This window comes from Podarcis liolepis (assembly GCF_965112155.1).
Source record: "Podarcis liolepis genome assembly, chromosome: 9".
Taxonomy (NCBI): Eukaryota; Metazoa; Chordata; class Lepidosauria; order Squamata; family Lacertidae; genus Podarcis; species Podarcis liolepis.
In genome coordinates, this window is record NC_139564.1 from 30410858 (window position 1) to 30431524 (window position 20667).

The 20667-nt window shown below is 40.3% G+C and overlaps 1 protein-coding gene across 1 annotated transcript in view; it reads left to right on the forward strand.

Annotated features, from left to right (window-relative positions):
- Positions 1-20667, forward strand: part of FAT4 (FAT atypical cadherin 4) — a 141637-nt gene that overhangs the window by 100309 nt on the left and 20661 nt on the right. Inside the window, exons 8-11 of the mRNA XM_083460323.1 lie at positions 3894-4144; positions 5300-9649; positions 14836-14940; positions 19821-20128. Coding sequence (XP_083316449.1) covers positions 3894-4144; positions 5300-9649; positions 14836-14940; positions 19821-20128 — 5014 coding nt within the window. The remainder of the gene's footprint in view (positions 1-3893; positions 4145-5299; positions 9650-14835; positions 14941-19820; positions 20129-20667) is intronic.

Consider the following 20667-nt stretch of genomic DNA (forward strand, 5'->3'; position numbering starts at 1 on the left):
TTTAGAAGCTGATCCCTAACTTTTCATGTAGTAAAAAGCGTTCGAATTGCTGGCCAATCTATTTCTCTTGCTCTTACTGAGCCAGTTCCGACAAAGTTCAGAATAAAAAGGAAGAATCTGTGTGTGGCAATTGAACTGATTTCTTTGCGCCACTCAGCTTCTGAAAAGTCATCATTCGCTGGATTGGCTTTATGGCAAAATGGCTTGCACATTTCTACCGACACCTCCAGGTTTTACCAGAAAATCCTATTGCTGACTATATGCAAGAAAAAATTGAGAGGTTAAGTGGCAGCGACAGCCTGAGCAATTTGCTCAGAGGAGTGATGCGTTCCTAATGGAATGCAGAGAGATTCATGTTTGTTGCCAATCATCACTACCTGCCACTCAAGAAACCAGAATAGACCCTTTCTCAAGTGGTTTCAGTGAGTATAAATATTGGTATATTGTTGTATAAAAGGCACGAACTGAGCTAAATGACTCACTACACTTTTTCTTTTCTTTGGAAATTCAAATTAGCTTTTTTTCAATAAGCAAAATATAAATCATAACTGTTTGTAGATATTAAAGTACAAGATGAATAAGAACTTTAAAATATCAAAACACTGTAATTTTCTTCCCTTTTTTTGAACTCTGCCACCCTTGCCATCTGCCAGGTGTGCCTGATAAGCATCCAATGAAATTAATAAAATATGACATAATAATGCTTTTCATTACATGTCATTTTTCCCCATCGAAATTTAAGTTTTTTGAGAAGTCTTATAACCATGTGGAAATGGCATCGCAAAATAGAGGTGGCTGTTACTTTCACTTCCTAGGATTATAAAGGGATTCGCTGTACAATCCTATTTTATTATTCTTACCCTGTGGCCCTAAAAACACAGAGGGCGGATATCAACTTTATGCAGATTTGTAGTAATGCAGTTTTACAATTCTGTGCAACAAAACTTTTTTTAAAAGGCCCAGATGCACAGTACATATACACCAGAAACTGTGCATTCAGCATTGTTGGCCCAATTTTATGGAACTTCCAGCTGAGGTCAGACACGCTCCCTCCCCGTTGAAATTCTGCTGCCTTCTGAAGGCCTTTTTAAAAATTTCAGCAGGCATTTCTATTGACTTCAGATTTGATAATTTTAATTGATTTTTGTACACCACTTAGTCCAGTTGTAATTGAGTGGTATATCACTTGTCGAAATTAAATTAAAATACAATAAAAATATATGGAAACTTGAAAAGAGTTGATATATTACTATGGGGGAAATGGAATCAGGATTGTAGCCTTGGTGCGTAAGCTTTTTTTTAAAAAAAACAACACCAAAAAAACAACAACCTCCTATTAGCTTTTGAAAATATGCTCCAATTCAGAATGAAACTATACATGGATTAAATGAATTATAAACCATGAGATGCACAACCCAGAAAAGTTTTCACAGGTCATTAAAAAAGCCAAACCCATCAATAGGAGATTTAAGCAGGAAGCTTATGAAGATGGTGAACAGCATGGGTGTAGCCAGGATTTATGTTGGGGGGGAGCAGGCTTCATGTTGAGGGAGGAAGAACCTCAGTTAGTTAAGTATTTCTATTGATTTACCTGATTTAAGGGGCAGCTGTCCCCCTGCCGCCACCCCCCCATTACACCCATTGTGCACTGACTGGATATATTATTTTCAGTAGTATTCAGCCAGATATACCTTTAAAACTCCCAATGCAGCAGGAGAAGAGGTAGTTGTTCTATAGTCCATCTTCTTCTTTGTGTATTGCATTATAAACCTCAAGCCCTGGCCAGTTGAATGAGGTTGAGAAAACAGCGGACAAGAGGACCAAGGCATCAGAAGCCACAGCTGCCATATCTCCTATCACCACAGGGTAGTTAATGACAGATGACTGTTCTTCAGCTTCAAAGCAGGCAAACCTAAGGGAAAGTCATTCAATGAATGTGCAGTGACCACATTTTAGAGGCTGAAGGGATTTTGACGCTTTAGCACTGCAGACTACCTTTTACCAAGTAGTCACAGAAAGATGATGAGTAGTTCATAGTAGTACTTTACAGAAGTGTCCTATTTTACAGAAGATAGTTCCTCTTAAAGAGAAAGGGCCATAAAGAAGGAAAGAATAAGAGACTTGATAGTTTTCAACGGGAGTAAAGCAGTTATTACTGTTGCATTCCAGTTGCAATTGATTCAGTTCTGTGTGACAGATTATCTACTTCGAAGGACTCTGCCAAGTGGGCATGAAATTGACCGAATGTACAACTGTCTTTCCATGAGTCAAAACACATGGGATGTTATTCACCCTGGAAGTTATCACAATCAAGATCACCTTAGGAGCTGCAACAAGGCTTAAAATGTAATGCAGCAGCAAGTAGCCCTATCCTCATCCTAAATCAGAATCCCCACATTTTGAAAACCAAGGAATAGTTTGATAGCAGAATACTTCTGTCAGTCCTAGATGTGATACTCATCTGAAAATTGCCTCTTGGGACTCGGTGATATGGAAAGTTTCTCTCTGTCTCCCTCCCTCCTCTCTCTCTATAAACAAATAGCACTTCATTATGCGGTCATGACTTTTCTATTAAATAATAATTGAGCAATTATTTTGCTACCTAGGGCATTTTCCAAAGATAAATAGCTGGTTATGACCAATTGCTATATTCACTCCATCTGTCTATAGGCAGTATCTCAGGCATTTGATTGAAAACTGCAAATAAAATATTTCTATTTATCATAACGTCAGGCTTCTGAATAATTCAAAAACGGTGTTGTTGCTGCTTCAGTTTGGGATATCTCTGTGGAAGAACTCATTTTGTATATGTGCAACATTAGTGTCCTTTTTGTGTTACTTGTGCAAAGGGGTAAAACACACTATGGGGTGGCCCAAGGCACTATTTGATCCCTATACTATTTAACTTCTGTATGAAGCTTTTTAAACCCTGTGGGTGCGTGGTTTCCATGTCCAGGAGACAGGACAATTTATCTGTTCTGGATGGGATTGCTTACCCTCAGAAGTAAAAGATGAATAGTCTAGAGGTGCTTTGTCACTTGAAGCAGGGCTTTGTCAGTGGTGGCACCCTAGATTATGGAGCTTTTTCTTACGGAGGCTTATCTGATCACGGCACTAACAGGGTTTCATATGGCAAATCAAGACCATTAAGCAGCAACTATTTGTTGTTTTTATGTCCATATTAAGCTCTGTCATTTTGTCACTGCTGGAGCTGTGATTACCGTATTTTTCACCCTATAGGACGCACTGTCTCATAAGGCGCACCTAGTTTTTTGGGGGGGAAATAAAGAAAAAAAATATTTCCCCCCCAGGCGCAGGGCCCAAGCTTCCCCCGACCCCAGCCCCCAGAACAGGCAACTCTTCGCAAGCAGCGGGAGCCCAGCGCCGGGCTCCCGTGCCTTGCGGAGAGCTGCACAAAGTCTGGGCGCACTGAGCTCAGCGCGCCCAGCCTTCGGCATGCAGGCAACTCTCCGCAAGCAGCGGGAGCCCAGCGCGGGCTCCCACGGCTTGGGGAGATCTGCGCGAAGCCTGGAGAGCGAGAGGGGTCGGTGCACACCGACCCCTCTCACTCTCCAGGCTTCAGCGAAAGCCTGCATTCGCCCCATAGGACGCACACACATTTCCTCTTCATTTTTGGAGGGGGAAAAGTGCGTCCTATGGGACGAAAAATACGATATATTGTTTTGACTTTGCTTTTGTACGTTTGTTTTATATTGATGTTAATCTGCCTTGTAAATCCTTTTGGCTGAAAGAGAATAATATAAATATTTTAAATAAATATAAATACTTTGATTCCCTGCCTGTAGAATTTACAGTTTGTCAACATATAAAGCAGCATATTTCATACTAAAACAGGTATGAAAAACGTCTCTCCCTCCTTGTACTTTTTGCAGCTATAGTCTCAGTGGTGGAAACTCACAGTTCACAATCAACCCTTCAACCGGGCAGATCATCACAAGTGCTCTGTTGGATAGAGAGGCTAAGGAGAACTACACTTTGATCGTCGTGGCCAAGGATGGTGGTTTCCCAAAGGCTCTTTCCAGTTCTACAAGTGTCCTTGTCACAGTTGCAGATGTCAATGACAATCCTCCCAAATTTCAGCACCACCCTTATGTCACTCATATTCCGTCACCAACAAGTTCAGGTAAGCTGATAACAGCAACATGATACTAACCTTACAGTTTTTATAGCACAGAAAGAATCCAAGATAACAAGAGGGGAAGAGACTTTTAAATCTCACTGACCACTGAGATTTTGTTATTGTTGTCTATAGTTCATTAGGGTTTTCACTAGCGCTGCACTAATTTTTTGGAGGAATACACTTTTCATACAAAATATGTTAACTAAATCCTGTCCTAAATACAGTGGTACCTCGGTTTAAGAACAGCCCTGTTTACAAACTATTTGGTATACGAACTCCGCAAAACCAGAAGTAGTGTCTCAGTTTGCAAACTTTACCTTGGTTTATGAACAGAAGCCGAACGGTGGAAGAGCACCGGTGGCAGGAGGCCTCATTAGGGAAAGTATGTCTCAGTTTAAGAAAGACTTTGGTTTAAGAATGGACTTCTGGAACGGATTAAGTTCGTAAACCGAAGTACCACTGTACCTGTTCACCTGCTTCACCTGCTGCCTGGCTCAACAGTTGCTTCAATATTTTTTTTGTCAATTATTATCTTTCCTACTGTTTGCTTCTGGCCAGCTGAGGATCCTGAACTCCATGTGATCCTATAGACATGGTGTCAAGCATTCTATGGTCATGGTGTCATAGGATCCATCACAGTTGGGTATGTGGAAATCTGACCAAAGGAAAATGCATCCCTTGCATTGTCCTCAGTCTGAATTAACAGAGAAAGAACGAAGACAACAACCCACTGCAGAGGCAACTGGTCTAGCACCCTACTGCTAGACATGACCACTGTATTATGACAAGACAAGCACCCATTACCACTCATGAGATCCCAGCACAGTAGCAAGTTTTGGTATCATAACCTGTTGTATGAACTACTAAATTTCAAAATGTCGCCTTCCATGCTGCATTGCTTTCAGTAAGATTTAAATCCGCTTTGGCATCCCTGTCTGCATAAATATGCTATTGGTCAAGGATGCCTATAACATCCTAAATACCTCCTAAGTATGAACAATACATCTGCTAGTGGTTGTAATTTATTTATTTTTAAGTTTTATTTACAGTCTTTGTATATTGTCCAATAACTTAACATTCTCTGGTTATGAACAGTTGCATGAGTATTAATGTTCCGTTTCACAGGATTAATTACCTTATTTTTGTCCTCCTTTGCAGGTACATTTGTATTTGCGGTGACAGTTACAGATGCTGATGCAGGACCTAATGCTGAGCTTCACTATTCCCTGTCGGGGAAGAATTCTGAAAAATTCCACATTGATCCATCACGAGGAGCGATTATGGCTGCCGAACGACTGTCTGGCACTTCTGAAATGACATTTTCTGTTAATGTGAAAGATGGTGGCTCGTTGCCAAAGACAGATTCTACAACTGTGACTGTAAGATTTGTAAATAGAGCAGATTTTCCTCGAGTTCAGGCTGAACAGCACACTTTCACATTTCCTGAAAATCAAGCAGTTGGCACTTTTGTCACTTCAGTTTCTGGATTGTCATCGAGAGGCGACTCTTTGTCTTATTACATTGCTAGCGGTAATCTTGGCAACACCTTTCAGATCGACCAACTAACAGGACAGGTCACCATCAGCCAACCCTTAGACTATGAAGCAATACAGAAATACGTCATCTGGATTGAGGCGAGAGATATGGGCTTTCCGCCATTTTCTTCGTACGTAAAATTGGAAATGACAGTGATAGACATAAACGATAATGCACCACTATTTGAACGAGATCCTTTAATTTCTGAAGTACTAGAAAACCTCTCACCTTCTAAAATAATTACTGTAACTGCTGTCGACAAGGACAGTGGCTCTAATGGACAGTTAAATTATGAAATTGTCAGTGGCAATAAGGAGAACAGCTTCAGTATCCATCGTACCAATGGGGAAGTCAGAAGTGTCCGACCTTTAGATAGGGAGAATGTGGCCCATTATACACTTACTATCAAAGCTTCAGACAGAGGTGTACCTGTTCAGAGTACCACCGTCCGGGTGCTTATTAATGTGTTGGATGAAAATGATAATGCACCCAAATTTTCTCAGATATTCAGCGCTCTTGTACCTGAAAATGCACCTTTGGGTTACACTGTAACACGAGTCACAACATCAGATGAAGATATTGGAGCAAATGCTGTCAGTAAATATTCAATAAGGGATACAAGTATACCTTTTGTCATAAATCCCAATACAGGAGATATAACAATCAGCAGACTTCTGAATAGGGAAGATACAGATCGCTACAGAATCCGAGTTTCAGCACATGACTCTGGGTGGACAGTAAGCACAGATGTGACCATATTTGTAACAGACATCAATGACAATTCCCCACGATTTACAAAACCATCCTATTACTTGGATTGCCCTGAGCATAATGAAGTTGGGTCACGAGTGATCCAGATATCTGCAACAGATCCAGATGAAGGATCCAACGGGCAAGTCTTCTACTTCATCAAATCTCAGTCAGAGTTTTTCCGAATTAATGCTTCTACGGGAGAGATTTTCAATAAGCAACCTTTAAAGTTCCAAAACTCCAGTGGCCCCAGTAATGTCAATCTAAACAGGCACAGTTTCATCGTTACCTCCTCAGACCGAGGCAGCCCTCCCTTGCTGAGCGAAACAACAGTCACAATCAACATTGTAGATAGCAATGACAATGCACCCCAGTTTCTTTTCAGTCAATATTTTACACCTGTTACTAAAAATGTAGCTGTTGGTACCAAACTAATTAAGGTAACTGCCATTGATGCGAAAGACTTTGGTCTAAATTCAGAAGTGCAATACATTCTCTCAAATGACAACCTAACAGGTAAATTTGAACTGGACAGTAACACAGGCTGGATTTCAGTAGCATCGCCACTGAGGAATGATATGAATAAAAACTTTCTAATCAAAGTAAAAGCAAAGGACAAAGGTAACCCTCCTCTCTCATCAGAAGTGCCTGTGCAAATAGTTGTAACAGAGGAAAACTATCACACGCCAGAGTTCTCTCAAAGTCATATAAGTATAACTGTCCCCGAGAGTAATGCTGTTGGAACTATTCTCAGGACTGTGTCGGCAAGGGACAAAGATACAGCTATGAATGGACTTATCAAATACAACATTTCTTCTGGAAATGAGGCTGGGAACTTTGCAATTAACGCATCTACTGGTGAATTAAGGCTTGCCAAACCCCTTGATTATGAGCTTTGCCAAAAACATGAGATTACTGTGAGTGCTGCAGATGGCGGATGGGTTGCTAGAACAGGCTACTGTAGCATTACCATAGATGTTATTGATGTGAATGATAATTCTCCAGCTTTTAGCCCAGAAGAGTATTTTCCGAGTGTTTTAGAAAATGCCCCTAGTGGAACAACTGTCATTCGTCTCTCTGCAACTGATGCTGATTCTGGATCTAATGCTGTAATTGCATATGCGGTTCAGTCTTCAGACAGTGATCTGTTTGTTATTGATCCTAATACTGGAATCATCACCACCCAAGGCTTTTTAGATTATGAAACAAAGCAGAGCTACCATCTCACCATAAAGGCCTTTAACGTTCCCGATGAAGAAAGGTGCAGCTTTGCGAATGTCAACATCCATTTAAAAGGAGCAAACGAGTATGTGCCACGATTCGTGTCCAAGCTTTACTATTTTGAGGTTTCCGAAGCAGCTTCTAAAGGCACCATTGTGGGAGAAGTCTTTGCAAGCGACCGCGATATGGGAACTGACGGAGAAGTCCACTATCTGATCTTCGGCAATAGCAGAAAAAAGGGTTTCCAGATTGATGACAGCAGCGGGCAGATTTATGTCACAGGACCTCTCGACAGGGAAAAGGAAGAACGGATCTCTCTGAAAGTGCTTGCAAAAAATGCCGGGAGCATTCGTGGAGCAGATATTGATGAAGTGGTTGTGAATATTACGATATTAGATGCCAATGACCCCCCTGTTTTCAGCTTCATGGTATACAATGTACAAATCAGTGAAGGCGTTCCTGTTGGGACCCACGTGACATTTGTAAGTGCCTTCGACTCTGACTCACTCCCAAGCTGGAACAGGTTTTCTTATTTTATTGGCAATGGAAACAACAACGGTGCCTTTTCTATTAACCCGCAGACAGGACAGGTTACGGTGACTGCAGAACTGGATAGAGAAACTTTACCAGTGTACAACCTATCTGTGTTAGCCATTGACTCAGGATCACCGTCAGCAACAGGAAGTGCCTCTTTATTGGTGGCTTTGGAAGATATCAATGACAATGGACCCACCCTTTCCACCACAGAGGGAGAGATAATGGAAAATAGTCGGGCAGGGACACTTGTGTTGAATCTTCAGTCGTCCGATCCTGATCTTCCTCCAAATCAAGGCCCCTTTTCTTATTACTTGCTTAGCACTGGCACAGGAACCAGTTATTTCAGTCTCAGCACTGCTGGAGTTCTGACCACAACTAGAGAGATTGACAGAGAACAAATTTGTGATTTCTACTTGTCAGTGATTACAAGAGACTCGGGCATTCCTCAGATGTCTTCCACAGGAACCGTGCACGTAAAGGTAATAGATCAAAATGATAACCCATCACAACCCAGAACAGTAGAGATCTTTGTCCATTATTTTGGCAACCTGTTCCCTGGTGGAACATTAGGCAATGTAAAACCTCAGGATCCAGATATTTTAGACAGTTTCCAGTGCTCTCTTACATCAGGAGTTACAAGCCTCTTCCATATTCCAGCAGGCACTTGTGATTTAAATTCCCTGGCAAGGTCTACCGATGGGACATTTGATCTCACAGTCCTGAGCAATGATGGGCTACACAACTCAGTCACTAGCAGTATCCGAGTTTTCTTTTCAGGATTCAGTAACGCCACACTTGATAACAGCATTCTCCTTCGTCTCAGTGTGCAATCCGTGAGAGAATTTTTGACCAACCACTACCTTCATTTTCTGCGAATTGCCAATTCACAGTTAACCGGATTAGGGACTGCTGTGCAACTCTATGGGGCTTATCAGGAGAGCAACCGGACTTTCTTGATGGCAGCTGTGAAACGGAACAGCTATCAGTATGTGAATCCAGGTGGTGTGACTACCTTCTTTGAAAGCATCAAAGAAATCCTTTTCCGTCAAAGCGGAGTTCGAATAGAGTCTGTGGATCATGACTCGTGTTTACAAAATCCTTGTCAAAATGGCGGCAGCTGCTTGAAAAAACTGGGTGTGAGCCCTAAGCTACAGAGCCACGAGAGTATCCCAGTCATTGTTGTGGCAAATGAACCTCTCCGGCCTTTTACATGTAGGTGTATGCCAGGATATGATGGCACACTGTGTGAAACAGACATAGATGAATGTCTCCCATCACCTTGCCACAATGGAGGGACTTGCCACAACCTGGTGGGTGGATTCTCTTGCAGTTGTCCCAGTGGTTTTACTGGAATGGCCTGTGAGAGAGATCTCAACGAGTGCCTCTCGGGCCCTTGTAAAAATGGTGCTCTCTGCCAGAACTTCCCAGGAAGCTTCAACTGTGTCTGCAAAACTGGATATACAGGTAATTTTTTTCTTCTACGTGTGTGATTGTACTGAATGCAACACAGAGATGAACTAATGGTATTACCTATGAAGGAGCATTTAATCATAGGCGTTCTTGCTGGCAATTCAAACCCAGATGTATGATTCATTTAGCGCATGTGTATTCTGCATTTTTCCATCATGGAATTCAAGGTGGCTTATGTGGGGCTTCCAGTCGCCCCCCCCCCATCCCTACAGGAACTGATCAAGTCTGGACCTGCTTTGCTTCCATAAGGTGATCACATTGTGTGTCTTCAGTTAACTTATGCCCCAAGTTTATCATCCCATCATCTGCTGTTTGTGAAAACAAGGATCCCACTTGCACCATGCATTCAAAACATTATTATACCACTTTAAACAGTCATGGCACCCTCCACCAAAGAATCATGGGAACTGTATTCCCAGAATTCTTTGGGGGAAGTCATGACTATTAAATTGGTATAATAGTGCTTTAAATGTACATGTGGAAGTAGCCTAGGTCTAAAATTATACAGTGGAATTTTTTTTAATGCTTTTTGCCAGAAATTAGCCAAGCATCAAAGCTTGCATGGTTCCATCCTACTTATCTGCCAGACAGAGCCTTGTGTAAAAATCATAATCAGGATTTTCAGCCTTTCTATTAAACATATCAGTTAGATATAGAGTGACGCCTCTTAGCTTTCTGCCAGGAAAGTATCGAGAGCCATCAAATGCATCTCCATTTAAATAGCATATGTGGCAACTGACACATGTTCACTGTTAGAGCCGCCTTGACATAAAAGACACTGATGGGATCTTTCTATGTATGCTCCATCAGTGTAGCCTGCTGAGCCTCAGGTCACAAGTAATTATTCGTAATTGAATGGCTGTTCTAATTAACCTAATGATCTGAGATTGTGTTTCGCAGTGAATCATCACATCAAATTATTTGGCCAGCAGCGTAGCAGAACAATTCCATGCCACAATTGCGGGTAACCTTTTAAGTCATTAGCATCAGAGGTTAAATAGGCATGTTCTTGCCAGCTCACTGGGGCACCTCAGCAGAACACTCAATTTCACAATAGCACACAATGCAGTCACATCAGTCCTGTAGCTTGTAATTGGGGTTAATGAAACTGCAGTGATTTGCTGAGGTGACTGTCATGCCTGACGCTTGTCACATACAGTATTTCCCCACATTGTAACACATTAATTTTCCCCCCATATGCTGAAAGCAGAAATATGTCATGGAAGAAATCTGAAAAGTAATGTGTGTGTGAGAGAGAGGGGGGGGGAGGGAGAATTAAGTGTTCCCATAGTGTGGGTTATGCTCTTGCCTTCCCTCTCCAAAAATAAAAAAGGCAATATGGTAGCAGACACAATACACCCATGTTAGAAATGTAAAGTGGCAGTGTTTTTTCCTAGGAGGAAATAATGGTAAAAGAGGAAAATCAGTGTAACTCATTGATTGAATTGACGATTTACAAATATATCACAAAACAGCCCAAAGTAGGTATGAAAACAATACAAAAGGAATACTGAAGGCAGAGACCTTTTCATCCTGTTCATAACAAAAAACTAAAATATATATTACTAGCAGCCTCATTCCCAGTATTGTTCGGGAATCCTTAGGAACCAAAAGAATAGACCTTTTGAAATTAATGAAATACACTTAATCGTGTTCATTAATTTCAGTGGGTCTACTCTGAGTGACTTAGTAGAATACCATCCTATATGTATGTATGCATGACCCCTGACTGGATCAAGACAGCTGCTCTTCTTTGTAGCTTCTGTTGTTTTCTAAAGCAAGCTTTCCTTCTTTTCACTGTAAGTCTGAGTTCATCAATTATAGACCACTAGAATGGCTTCCCTTACCTTGCTGAGGGGGGTACACAGGTTTTTTCACTGATTTATTATGTTTGGCCAGCTGCATCTCACTTCATCACTCTATAGAAGCAATTAGGCTCATTGCAGTGAGCGCAACCATAATGAAAGATTACATCAGTGTAACACTGAGGTTTAAGCAATCTGTTATAATTATTTCTATTAATGACGATCATATTTTGTTTTGGAACGAATCAGTTGCAAGATGGGATATATCAGATGACATACAGTAGTACGTTGTCTGCCCTTTCTATGAACCCCTCAGTTCCTCTTTTCTGGACCTTTTTAGGATGAGTTTTGTGGAATCAATTCAATTTTTTAAGCAAGAAGTTGATCTGAAAGATACTGCCATCTTAGAAAAAGTCGAACGTTGTCTTAAATCAGTTCTTCCCAACAACTATATGCCAATACTCCATATAAAGCAATGATAACTAAAAGGCTTTTCACACGGTTGCCAGTGAATCAAAAAAGCAGAAACCTAACTGCTCATTTCTCTCCATCCTAGCTAGCTGACGGGAGATTCAGTTGCATATTATCCAACTGTCATTATTTACCAGGAAGGCAGAGAACTGGTTCTCTCTTCACACTAAACCAAATCATGGCTTAGAGTATGTAGGCTTCCAAAGAGAGGATCATATCCCATTTGCCCCTCCCTGTCATTCTGTTGCTGCTATGCTGAGCTATGCCATGGTTGGCTTAGTGTATTGTCCAAACCTGGGGCTTATCTTTTTCCAGACTAACCATCAGCTGTAAGCAAGTTTTTTTCTTCTGGTTTACAGCTGGTGGTGTGCTAAACCATGAGCCTGGTTGCCATATGTCCTCTCTGGACGGCTTCCAACACAATATTAAAATAAAGTAATGCATCAGACATTAAAAGCTTCCCTAAACAGGGCTGCCTTCAGATGTCGCCTAAAATTCTGGTAGTTGTTCTCTTTGACATCTGGTGGGAGGGCATTCCACAGGGTGGGTGCCACTACAAAGAAGGCCCTCTGCCTGGTTCCCTGTAACTTGGCTTCTCACAGTGAGGGACCCGCCAGAAGGCCTTCGGCACTGGACCTCAGTGTCCGGGTAGAACAATGGGGGTGGAGACGCTCCTTCAAGTATACTGGGCTGAGGCTGTTTAGGGCTTTGAAGGTCAGCACCAACAATTTGAATTGTGCTCAGAAACGTACTGCCCTCTTTTTCATGGTTAGAGTCATCATAGCGATCCATAGTTAAAAGTAGAAGTCGGCAAATGTGCCCTCTTTTTTGCTCTTCACAATATGGCACCCCTACCCAAACCATGGCTTAGTTCAGTGCAGCAACAGGACACCTGGGAAGGAGCAAAACACCTGTGATCTCTTCTCCAGAAGCCCACACACTTGAGCATCTGTTCTAAGCCCTGTTTTGGTTCAGCATGATGTGTGAGCCAAGCCAATAACTCAGAAGTAGTTTACTTCCAAGCAAGCTAACTTAGAACCAGATTTGACTTAACAGTAGAGCTAGCAGGAGTCCTGTTAATGCAATGGGGCTACTTCCCACTGCTCCCCTGGGCACCCTCCTCAGTCATCTCTTGGGATTGGGGGAAGCACCAGAGCAAGTGGGGGGGTGCATGTGCTGATAGAACAATCATATTATCACAATGTTGAATTCCCCCCAGCCTTCAATCTATATATAGTAATACCTGTGGGTAAGTTGTATCTAACTCAGTGGGGCTTATATCTGAGGAGAACTGCAGCTTTGGGCTTTTCTTTCTGAGTTTTCCTGTTAAAAAAGATAAACAATATGTGGCTCCTATTCCAGATCCTCCCAGTTTATCTTTGGGCATGCATGTACAGAATGGCTAGTAACCAATCAAAATTAGTCATTGCCCAGTTTGGTTCAAAATGGGCAAAGTGCTCAAAATCCGTGAAATTGAAACTTGTAGATGAGCCTCTTGTAGACCTTCAGAGTTCATGAATCCAGTCATTTGGTGATTTGTTTAACTTCAGGGCATAATTTACCCAAGCAAATCACCAGTTTCTCTCATCAAAACATTATTATTTGAACCATATGCAATTAATTATAGAGCTGTGAAATGTTTTGGAGGGGAAAAAATAGCCCGAGGAATGTATTTTAAAAAACCAACCCATCTTCAGGCTTGCAAATTTAATTAAATTCAGTGGAGAAATCTTTACAAAAGGCAATAAAACTGTGCAGCTTGCACCATGCAGCGAACCCTTGCAGTGATGAACGGCGTCCAAGTAAGTTCTATCATGAAGTGACAAAAAATGAGAATGCAACGATTGAAGGTTAGGGCAAAGCTACACATTACGTTAGTCACATTTTTAAAACAGTTTGAAGCAGCTGTGCGAGGCCCTGTTTTGGAATACAGTCCCATGCAGGTTTCTCTACAAAATAACAGTCTACCAGGTTCTTCTTCTTCTTCTTCTTCTTCTTCTTCTTCTTCTTCTTCTTCTTCTTCTTCTTCTTCTTCTATTGAAAACATCACCTTCAGGGGAAAATAGCAGCCATGGGAAATTTTCAGAGGCAAATCTGTGCAGGATTCAGATCAAGATCTCAGTTGGCTGCCTTTCTTTCAAAATAGAAGTGGCAGCATTTTAGAACGCAGTTTGAGGCTCAGCTCTCTTTGTGTTAGCATGTAGAGAACTTCCATGCTCTGAACAGTGGCCAGTTCTTATTGGAATAACTTATTGTTGCACGTCAATTTTAGGAAGTTATGACTAGGGCTGGACAAGTTTGTCAGTTTCAGTTTGTCCCAGTTTCTCATTTTTCCCAATCTTAAATTCAGTTCTCCATATATCTACATCAGTATGAGTTTTTTAAAAATATATAAAAATTATCCTCATGGAAATTATCAGCATTTTAATTCACATTTCTCCTAATATACACATTTGCAAAGCATCTCCCCATAATACAATACATATGAGAAAGATATGCATATACCCCAGCACAAGCATTTTTATACACATTACTTGGCTGGAGAACTGCATTGTGATTTTTAAAGAATGGCTGTTTCTCAGTTCAGGTGCTGTTTCAGAAAGCGCAGGTTTACTTCAAACGCAAACTGAATCGAATTTCTGCACCATCCCTAGTCATGGCAATTACTCTCCATGAAAGTATTACAAGTTAATTCCACATTAGTATGATGTTCAGTGTTTCTACATTAAAAAATATAATAATAAAAACTCACTCCAGAATATAGAGAATGAAACTCACTTTTAAATTAAACAAATTATTTCTGGGCTCCAGTTACAATTTATGAAAATTATCCCACTTTGTTCATAATGCAAATTGCCTAAGTGCAACTCAGTTTCCATATGGTACTGTATTCTACTATTGCAGGAAAAATGTGTGACTCCACTGTCAATTACTGTGAATGCAACCCCTGTTTCCATGGAGGATCCTGTCAAAATGGAGTGGAGGGATATTACTGTCATTGTCCATTTGGTGAGTAGAAATTTGGTACTTTATTCAGATTCTCTTGCAGAACCCTAATCCTTTTGACCCTAGCCCCCCAAATCCAACCACCTATGGAGTTTATAGCTTACTGCTTAATTTTTTTATTTGATAATATTGTTTTAATCAGAATAAAGCAAAGCAATGTGACTTGGTTGGTCAGTTACCATCTGGCAGGAAGCCAAACAAAGAACTGGAGTAGTCAAAAAAAGGTGAGGCAGGATCTCCAAGTGCTACAAAATTTCATCTGTTGTGAGCCCAACAAGTTTTGCAACAAATATTTTATTAATGGCATGCATCTTAGCAACAATCCTGACACACCAGAGATGTTGCAGTATTCACAGGAAATAATTACAGTATCTGTAGATTAGTGTGTTAGAATTGTTGCTTAAAAAAATAACAAAATAAAATTCTAAAACCCTTTGGACTCACAATAAATGATATTTTGCAGGACCTAGAGTTTCTTTTCCTCCTTTTTCTGTCAATTGCCATTACAGAGATAAGAAGAATGCATACTGAATCAGACTGAAAACCTATCTTGTTCCATGTTGTGTTGCTCATGGTAACCAACCAGATACCTATGGGAAGTCTACAATAGGACATGAGGACCATTGGTTCTCTCGCTTCTGCTGGGCTTGGTGGCCTTCCATAGAGCCTCATGCATTGTACACCCTACACACCGCTAGTGAGTGAAGAAGTACATCATTGGTCTCTGCTGAATTTCCCACCATTTAATTTATTGGGATGTTACCTCAGGTTCTGCATAATGTGAGAGATAATCTACACTCTCCTTATTTCGTCCACACCATGCATAATTTTATAAAACTCTATTATCTCTCCTATTTCTTGCCTTCCTCCACCAGTCCCTGAAGGAGGTGAGGACAGGTGACCCCCACCTAGGCCCGAAGTCACCCCCCCCTTCATCCCCAGTTTGAAGATAATATTCTAGAAGGAGAAAGATGGCACTTTTCTTTACCTTTCTCCATTCTACAATATTGTCTTCAAAGAAGACCATTAAAAGCCTGGGCAAAAAGTATAGTATTTATCTGGAGACAGAACATCAGTAGAGTAGATACCTGTTGAAGAGATGTGGTGAGCGAGATCCACAGCTAAAGAAGTTCCACAAATAAGATTAGCTACCCTGCCTCTGAAGATGGAGACATCAAAGCAGGGCATCTGCTGAAGACATCTTGATGAGATTTGAAGAAACTCTTAATTTCCATAAGCCTTGGGAGCCTCCGTTAAACTGGAGTTCTCAAAGTTAGTAGCATACACAGTTCCATTTCAGCTTTATTCAGCAATGGTCACATATGTAACACAGAAATTGATTAAAGGTAGGCAAAGGAAATTCACGCACTGGGTGGAAGGGGTGTGTGAAGGTTAAGGAAATCTTGCATCCCACTCCAAATCTCCACACTGTGTTTTTGTTTGACATCTGCACCTGGTCCATGGCAGATCACATGTAATTCCTGAATGGGGCTTTGGTACTTTGAAAACCCTGTGACAAGGAACAGCTGTAAAAGCACAGGATAAGTGAGGGCATTTGAACCACAAAACATTAAAGAGCTAGGAGAGATCATGCCCCAGTGCCTCAGAGGTACCAGACATCCCAGTATAACACAATTACTTATAATGTTATAATTATTAAAGCTTCTCTTAAACATATGTAAAGGTATGTCAAAATCAAACTACATTATATTTGCAGCAATTGTGCCTTATTCCTGCAATCATTGCCAAGCAGTATTCTCAAGAAATTTATGGATGAAGCCAGAAAGACTTCTCTTTTTTTTTTGAAGGACCAATATATGGTAGCAATTATAGAAGAACTTGGAAATCACTAGCTTAGACCGTGAGCCTGCTGTGTATAGAAAATGTAAGAGGAGATACAGCATCTGGCTACAATCACATACAAGTCTTGCATGAACTTAAAATCCATGTTAAATTACCACTGATCATATAAAATAGAGCTGTTGCATCTATATCTGTTTGTAAGTTTCGGCTGGCGCAGCTTCCCATCACCTTTCTCCCAAATAATCATTATGGGGAGAAGGGGAAATTAGGTTCAACTCACCTATTCTGTTATCACAGATGATGTCTTCCAAAGGATTCCCTTCTTCATTGCTAAAGGAAGCATTCTAGGAAGGAAAGAAAGAGGTGATACTTCTTTACAGGAAGGAGCTGGGACAATGAAGGAGCTCATTCTTCTTCCCTGATGCTCCTCAGTCCTATTCTATTCTAATGTCCAATTCCAATTCTCCCAACCCTAAGCAAGGAATGGAGGAGAAATGTGGTTCAGTTCATCCTTCAAGATAAATCTAATCTACACTTCCTGAAACAATATGTGGACTGAAATGTAGTAATCCTTCAAAATTCACACTTTTGCGAATTTTGCAATGTTGTCCTCCGGCCTAACATTTAACAATGTGCCATGGATGAAGCAATTTTCCTCATCTGGCTTCCCAGTGCCAAGCGCCACTGCCAGTTACCAAGAGGGCCAAGGCAGTGGGTACTGAAGAGCAGAAGCAGCAGTGGAAGCATCAACACCACTATTGCAAGTAATATGAGCAAAAATGCATATGTTAGGTGAAAAATGTCCATAAATGCATACATTGGTGAAAACAACATTCACAAATGCATTCATTATATTAGGGAAAATGCCTTGCAAAATGTGTATATTAGGCAAAATTGCATACGAAAATGTGCATATTGGGGGGGTCACTATAGTGATGTTGAATTTTGCAAACTAATGTGGAGAACTGAATTTGAAACTGGAAAAATGAGAAATCAAAATTGACATATTTGACCATCCGTAATCCAACCCATTCCTATATTCCAATTCTACTTCTCCCAACCCTTACTTCAGATCTGATTTCTTCCTGATCCTAATTCTGCTCTTTCTGCCTCTCTCTCCATCTCAAATCCCACCCAATCCCATCCTGTCCTGCAATCTAGTTCTTTCCCTTTCTCTTTGTTTTCTACTTGCCTACATTCTTTTCTAACTTCAGAAATTAATGAGCCAGTCAGAAGCGGGATGCAAAAAAGGTCTTTGCCATTTTACAAAAATATAGTTAACATCATAACATGTTAAAACTCTTAAAAGACTGCAGGCAAGTATTTTATAAAAATATTATTATAAAAGCATTCATATTTCGAAGAAATACAATATGGATGGAATGTAGCGCCTGCGTGTTTGAAAGCAGTTAACAACAAAGAAACATACTGTATGTACTCTTCAAAATGCATTGTATGTTGACTTGATCTAAAGAATACTAGATGGTGTGCTGCCAAAGTCAAGGAGGAATGCATCTGTCATTGGTTCCATATTGGATTTTATTTTTATTCCATATTATTTGGCATAGCTAGAAAATGCTGATAGCAAAGGGGGTGGATTTATTGGCTAGTTTTGAAATGAAATATGATTTAAAACAAGGGAAACAGAAGCAGCACAGATAAAAAAAGGAAGCAAAAGTAGGCAGAAGGAGGGAAATGCATTCAGATGTATTGACTGATTGACTAAATTTGGTTTTGAAAGTAAATAATATATAACAGGGAACACGTAGTATGCAAAATTCATAGGCGTATGGAATGCCAAAGGGCAAGATAATATGGTACTGTTTATCTAAATGATATTATGTATGTGTTAGTACAGGTCACAAAGTCCATTTCCACTTTTGTAACACATGAAGAGATATTTTAACACATTTGGAAGGGAAGTGTTATGTCCATCAAAGTCCCCCATGATCACAAGGATTCCTATTTGCCTCTCATCCACCTGCTTTCCCCCAAAATCTGTTCTGGGGGTTACCCCAACATTCTTCAGCAGATCTGGCATGGGAAGTTCAATTGTTCTAATTGAAATCCTTAAACTCACTAGACAACTTCATTGGCTACAATCCAAAATATTTTATTGGTGCTTAAAACAATTGAAGCTACTGCAAATATTTTGATTTAGAATTTTATTTTTTACATTATATTTGAATAATTATATCCTGTGCTAAAGATATAGCACCCAAGGCTACTAACAACAGAAACATTTTTTTAAAAAAATGCCATAAAATAACAATACTTTTTAAAAAAAGAAAGCAGAAAAGTGACACATACATTAGTGTTAACGTGAACCAGAGTGCTAATAAAAAGTCTGTGTAAACAGGTCTTAATCAAATTGTTGGAGGTTAAAAAATATGTAGACCACATGTCTTTAACACATAAATGATCACTCCCAATGTATATTTATGCCACACAAATAGTGGTTCTCTTAAAAATGATGGTGATGATGCAAAAATTTGCCACTTTTAGTCCTATTAGAATATATATAAATGCATGATTTATCCATTGAAATAGATGGCATCTAAATGTGCTAACTTGGCTTCATTTTTGACAGCTTCTTCAACAAGAGAGCAGTCATACAAGAATTTGGCAAAAAGCAAGCTGGTGTCAATTAAGATGGCATAAAGTTATACCAGATCCAAACGCTACTCAGCAGTGGGGTTGCTTCTGCTGCTTGGCCTAAGCCGGGCAGAGGGAAAGCAAGCCTTTAAAATAATGTTTTATGCCAGGTTGCCTGGTCACAGTAGCCAGTCTAAGTTCCCCTTCTCTGGCCACACTCTGTCCCACCCCTTTGGGTGAATTTACACTGGCCTCAGTTCAGCTGGCTGAGCCCTGGCTAAGCCAGTCTGAACATATCTCTGGCTAAACCGGCGTTGTGTACTTAGCACTGGCTGAGCCACAAATCAGCTGGTTGAACCGAAGATCTGTTGCACCCTGAGCTTTTCATCCTAACAGATCTTGCAACAGGATTGCCACCCCTTAAAGAATTATATTTTAGAGTGCTTCTGCAGTTCTTGATCATTGTTACATTTTTATTTTCGCAGGAGTTTTCGGAAAGCATTGTGAAGTAAATAGCTACGGATTTGAAGAATTGTCTTACATGGAATTCCCCAGTATGGATCCGAACAACAATTATATCTACATCAAGTTTGCCACCATCCAAAGCAATGCCCTTCTGTTATATAATTATGACAACCAGACTGGAGATCGGGCAGAATTCCTGGCCCTGGAAATAACAGAAGAGAGGCTGAGATTCTCATACAATCTTGGCAGTGGCACTTACAAACTCACCACAGCAAAGAAGGTGTCTGATGGACAGTTTCACACTGTTATTGCCCGGAGGGCTGGAATGGTAAGCATTGCTTTACTACTACTACTACTACTACTACTACTACTACTACTAATAATAATAATAATAAAGCTTCACTCAGTTCCAAGTCACATCAGCTTTTAAGAAAGTACAAATGGATGGTTGTTGGGGTTGGGGGGTTTTTGGTTGTTATTTTTTGCAAAAACTTCTTTTTAAAAAAACACAAAAGCTTTTTTGTTCCATAAAAATTACCCTGAAGCATTTTAAATGGCTTCTTCAAAGGACGCTCTCTAAATGTGAGGTTGATTAATGAAGGGAATTAATGACTATCCAGATCTAATTAATTGGTGCAGACTATAGGAAGAATAAGCACTGAAGACTAATTAAGAGGCAGATTAAATGTTTGGAATGATGCAAGAACAAAACCCTTTGTAACTGAAGGCTATGTAATTGCCATGCATGTTATTTTTGAACAGAGATGATAAAATTTTGTTCATTCTGCAAATGTTCTGAAATTATTGAAAAATGTGAAACAGAGTTTTCTTTGTGGATGATAACTAACCAGTTCTGCTATATAGAAA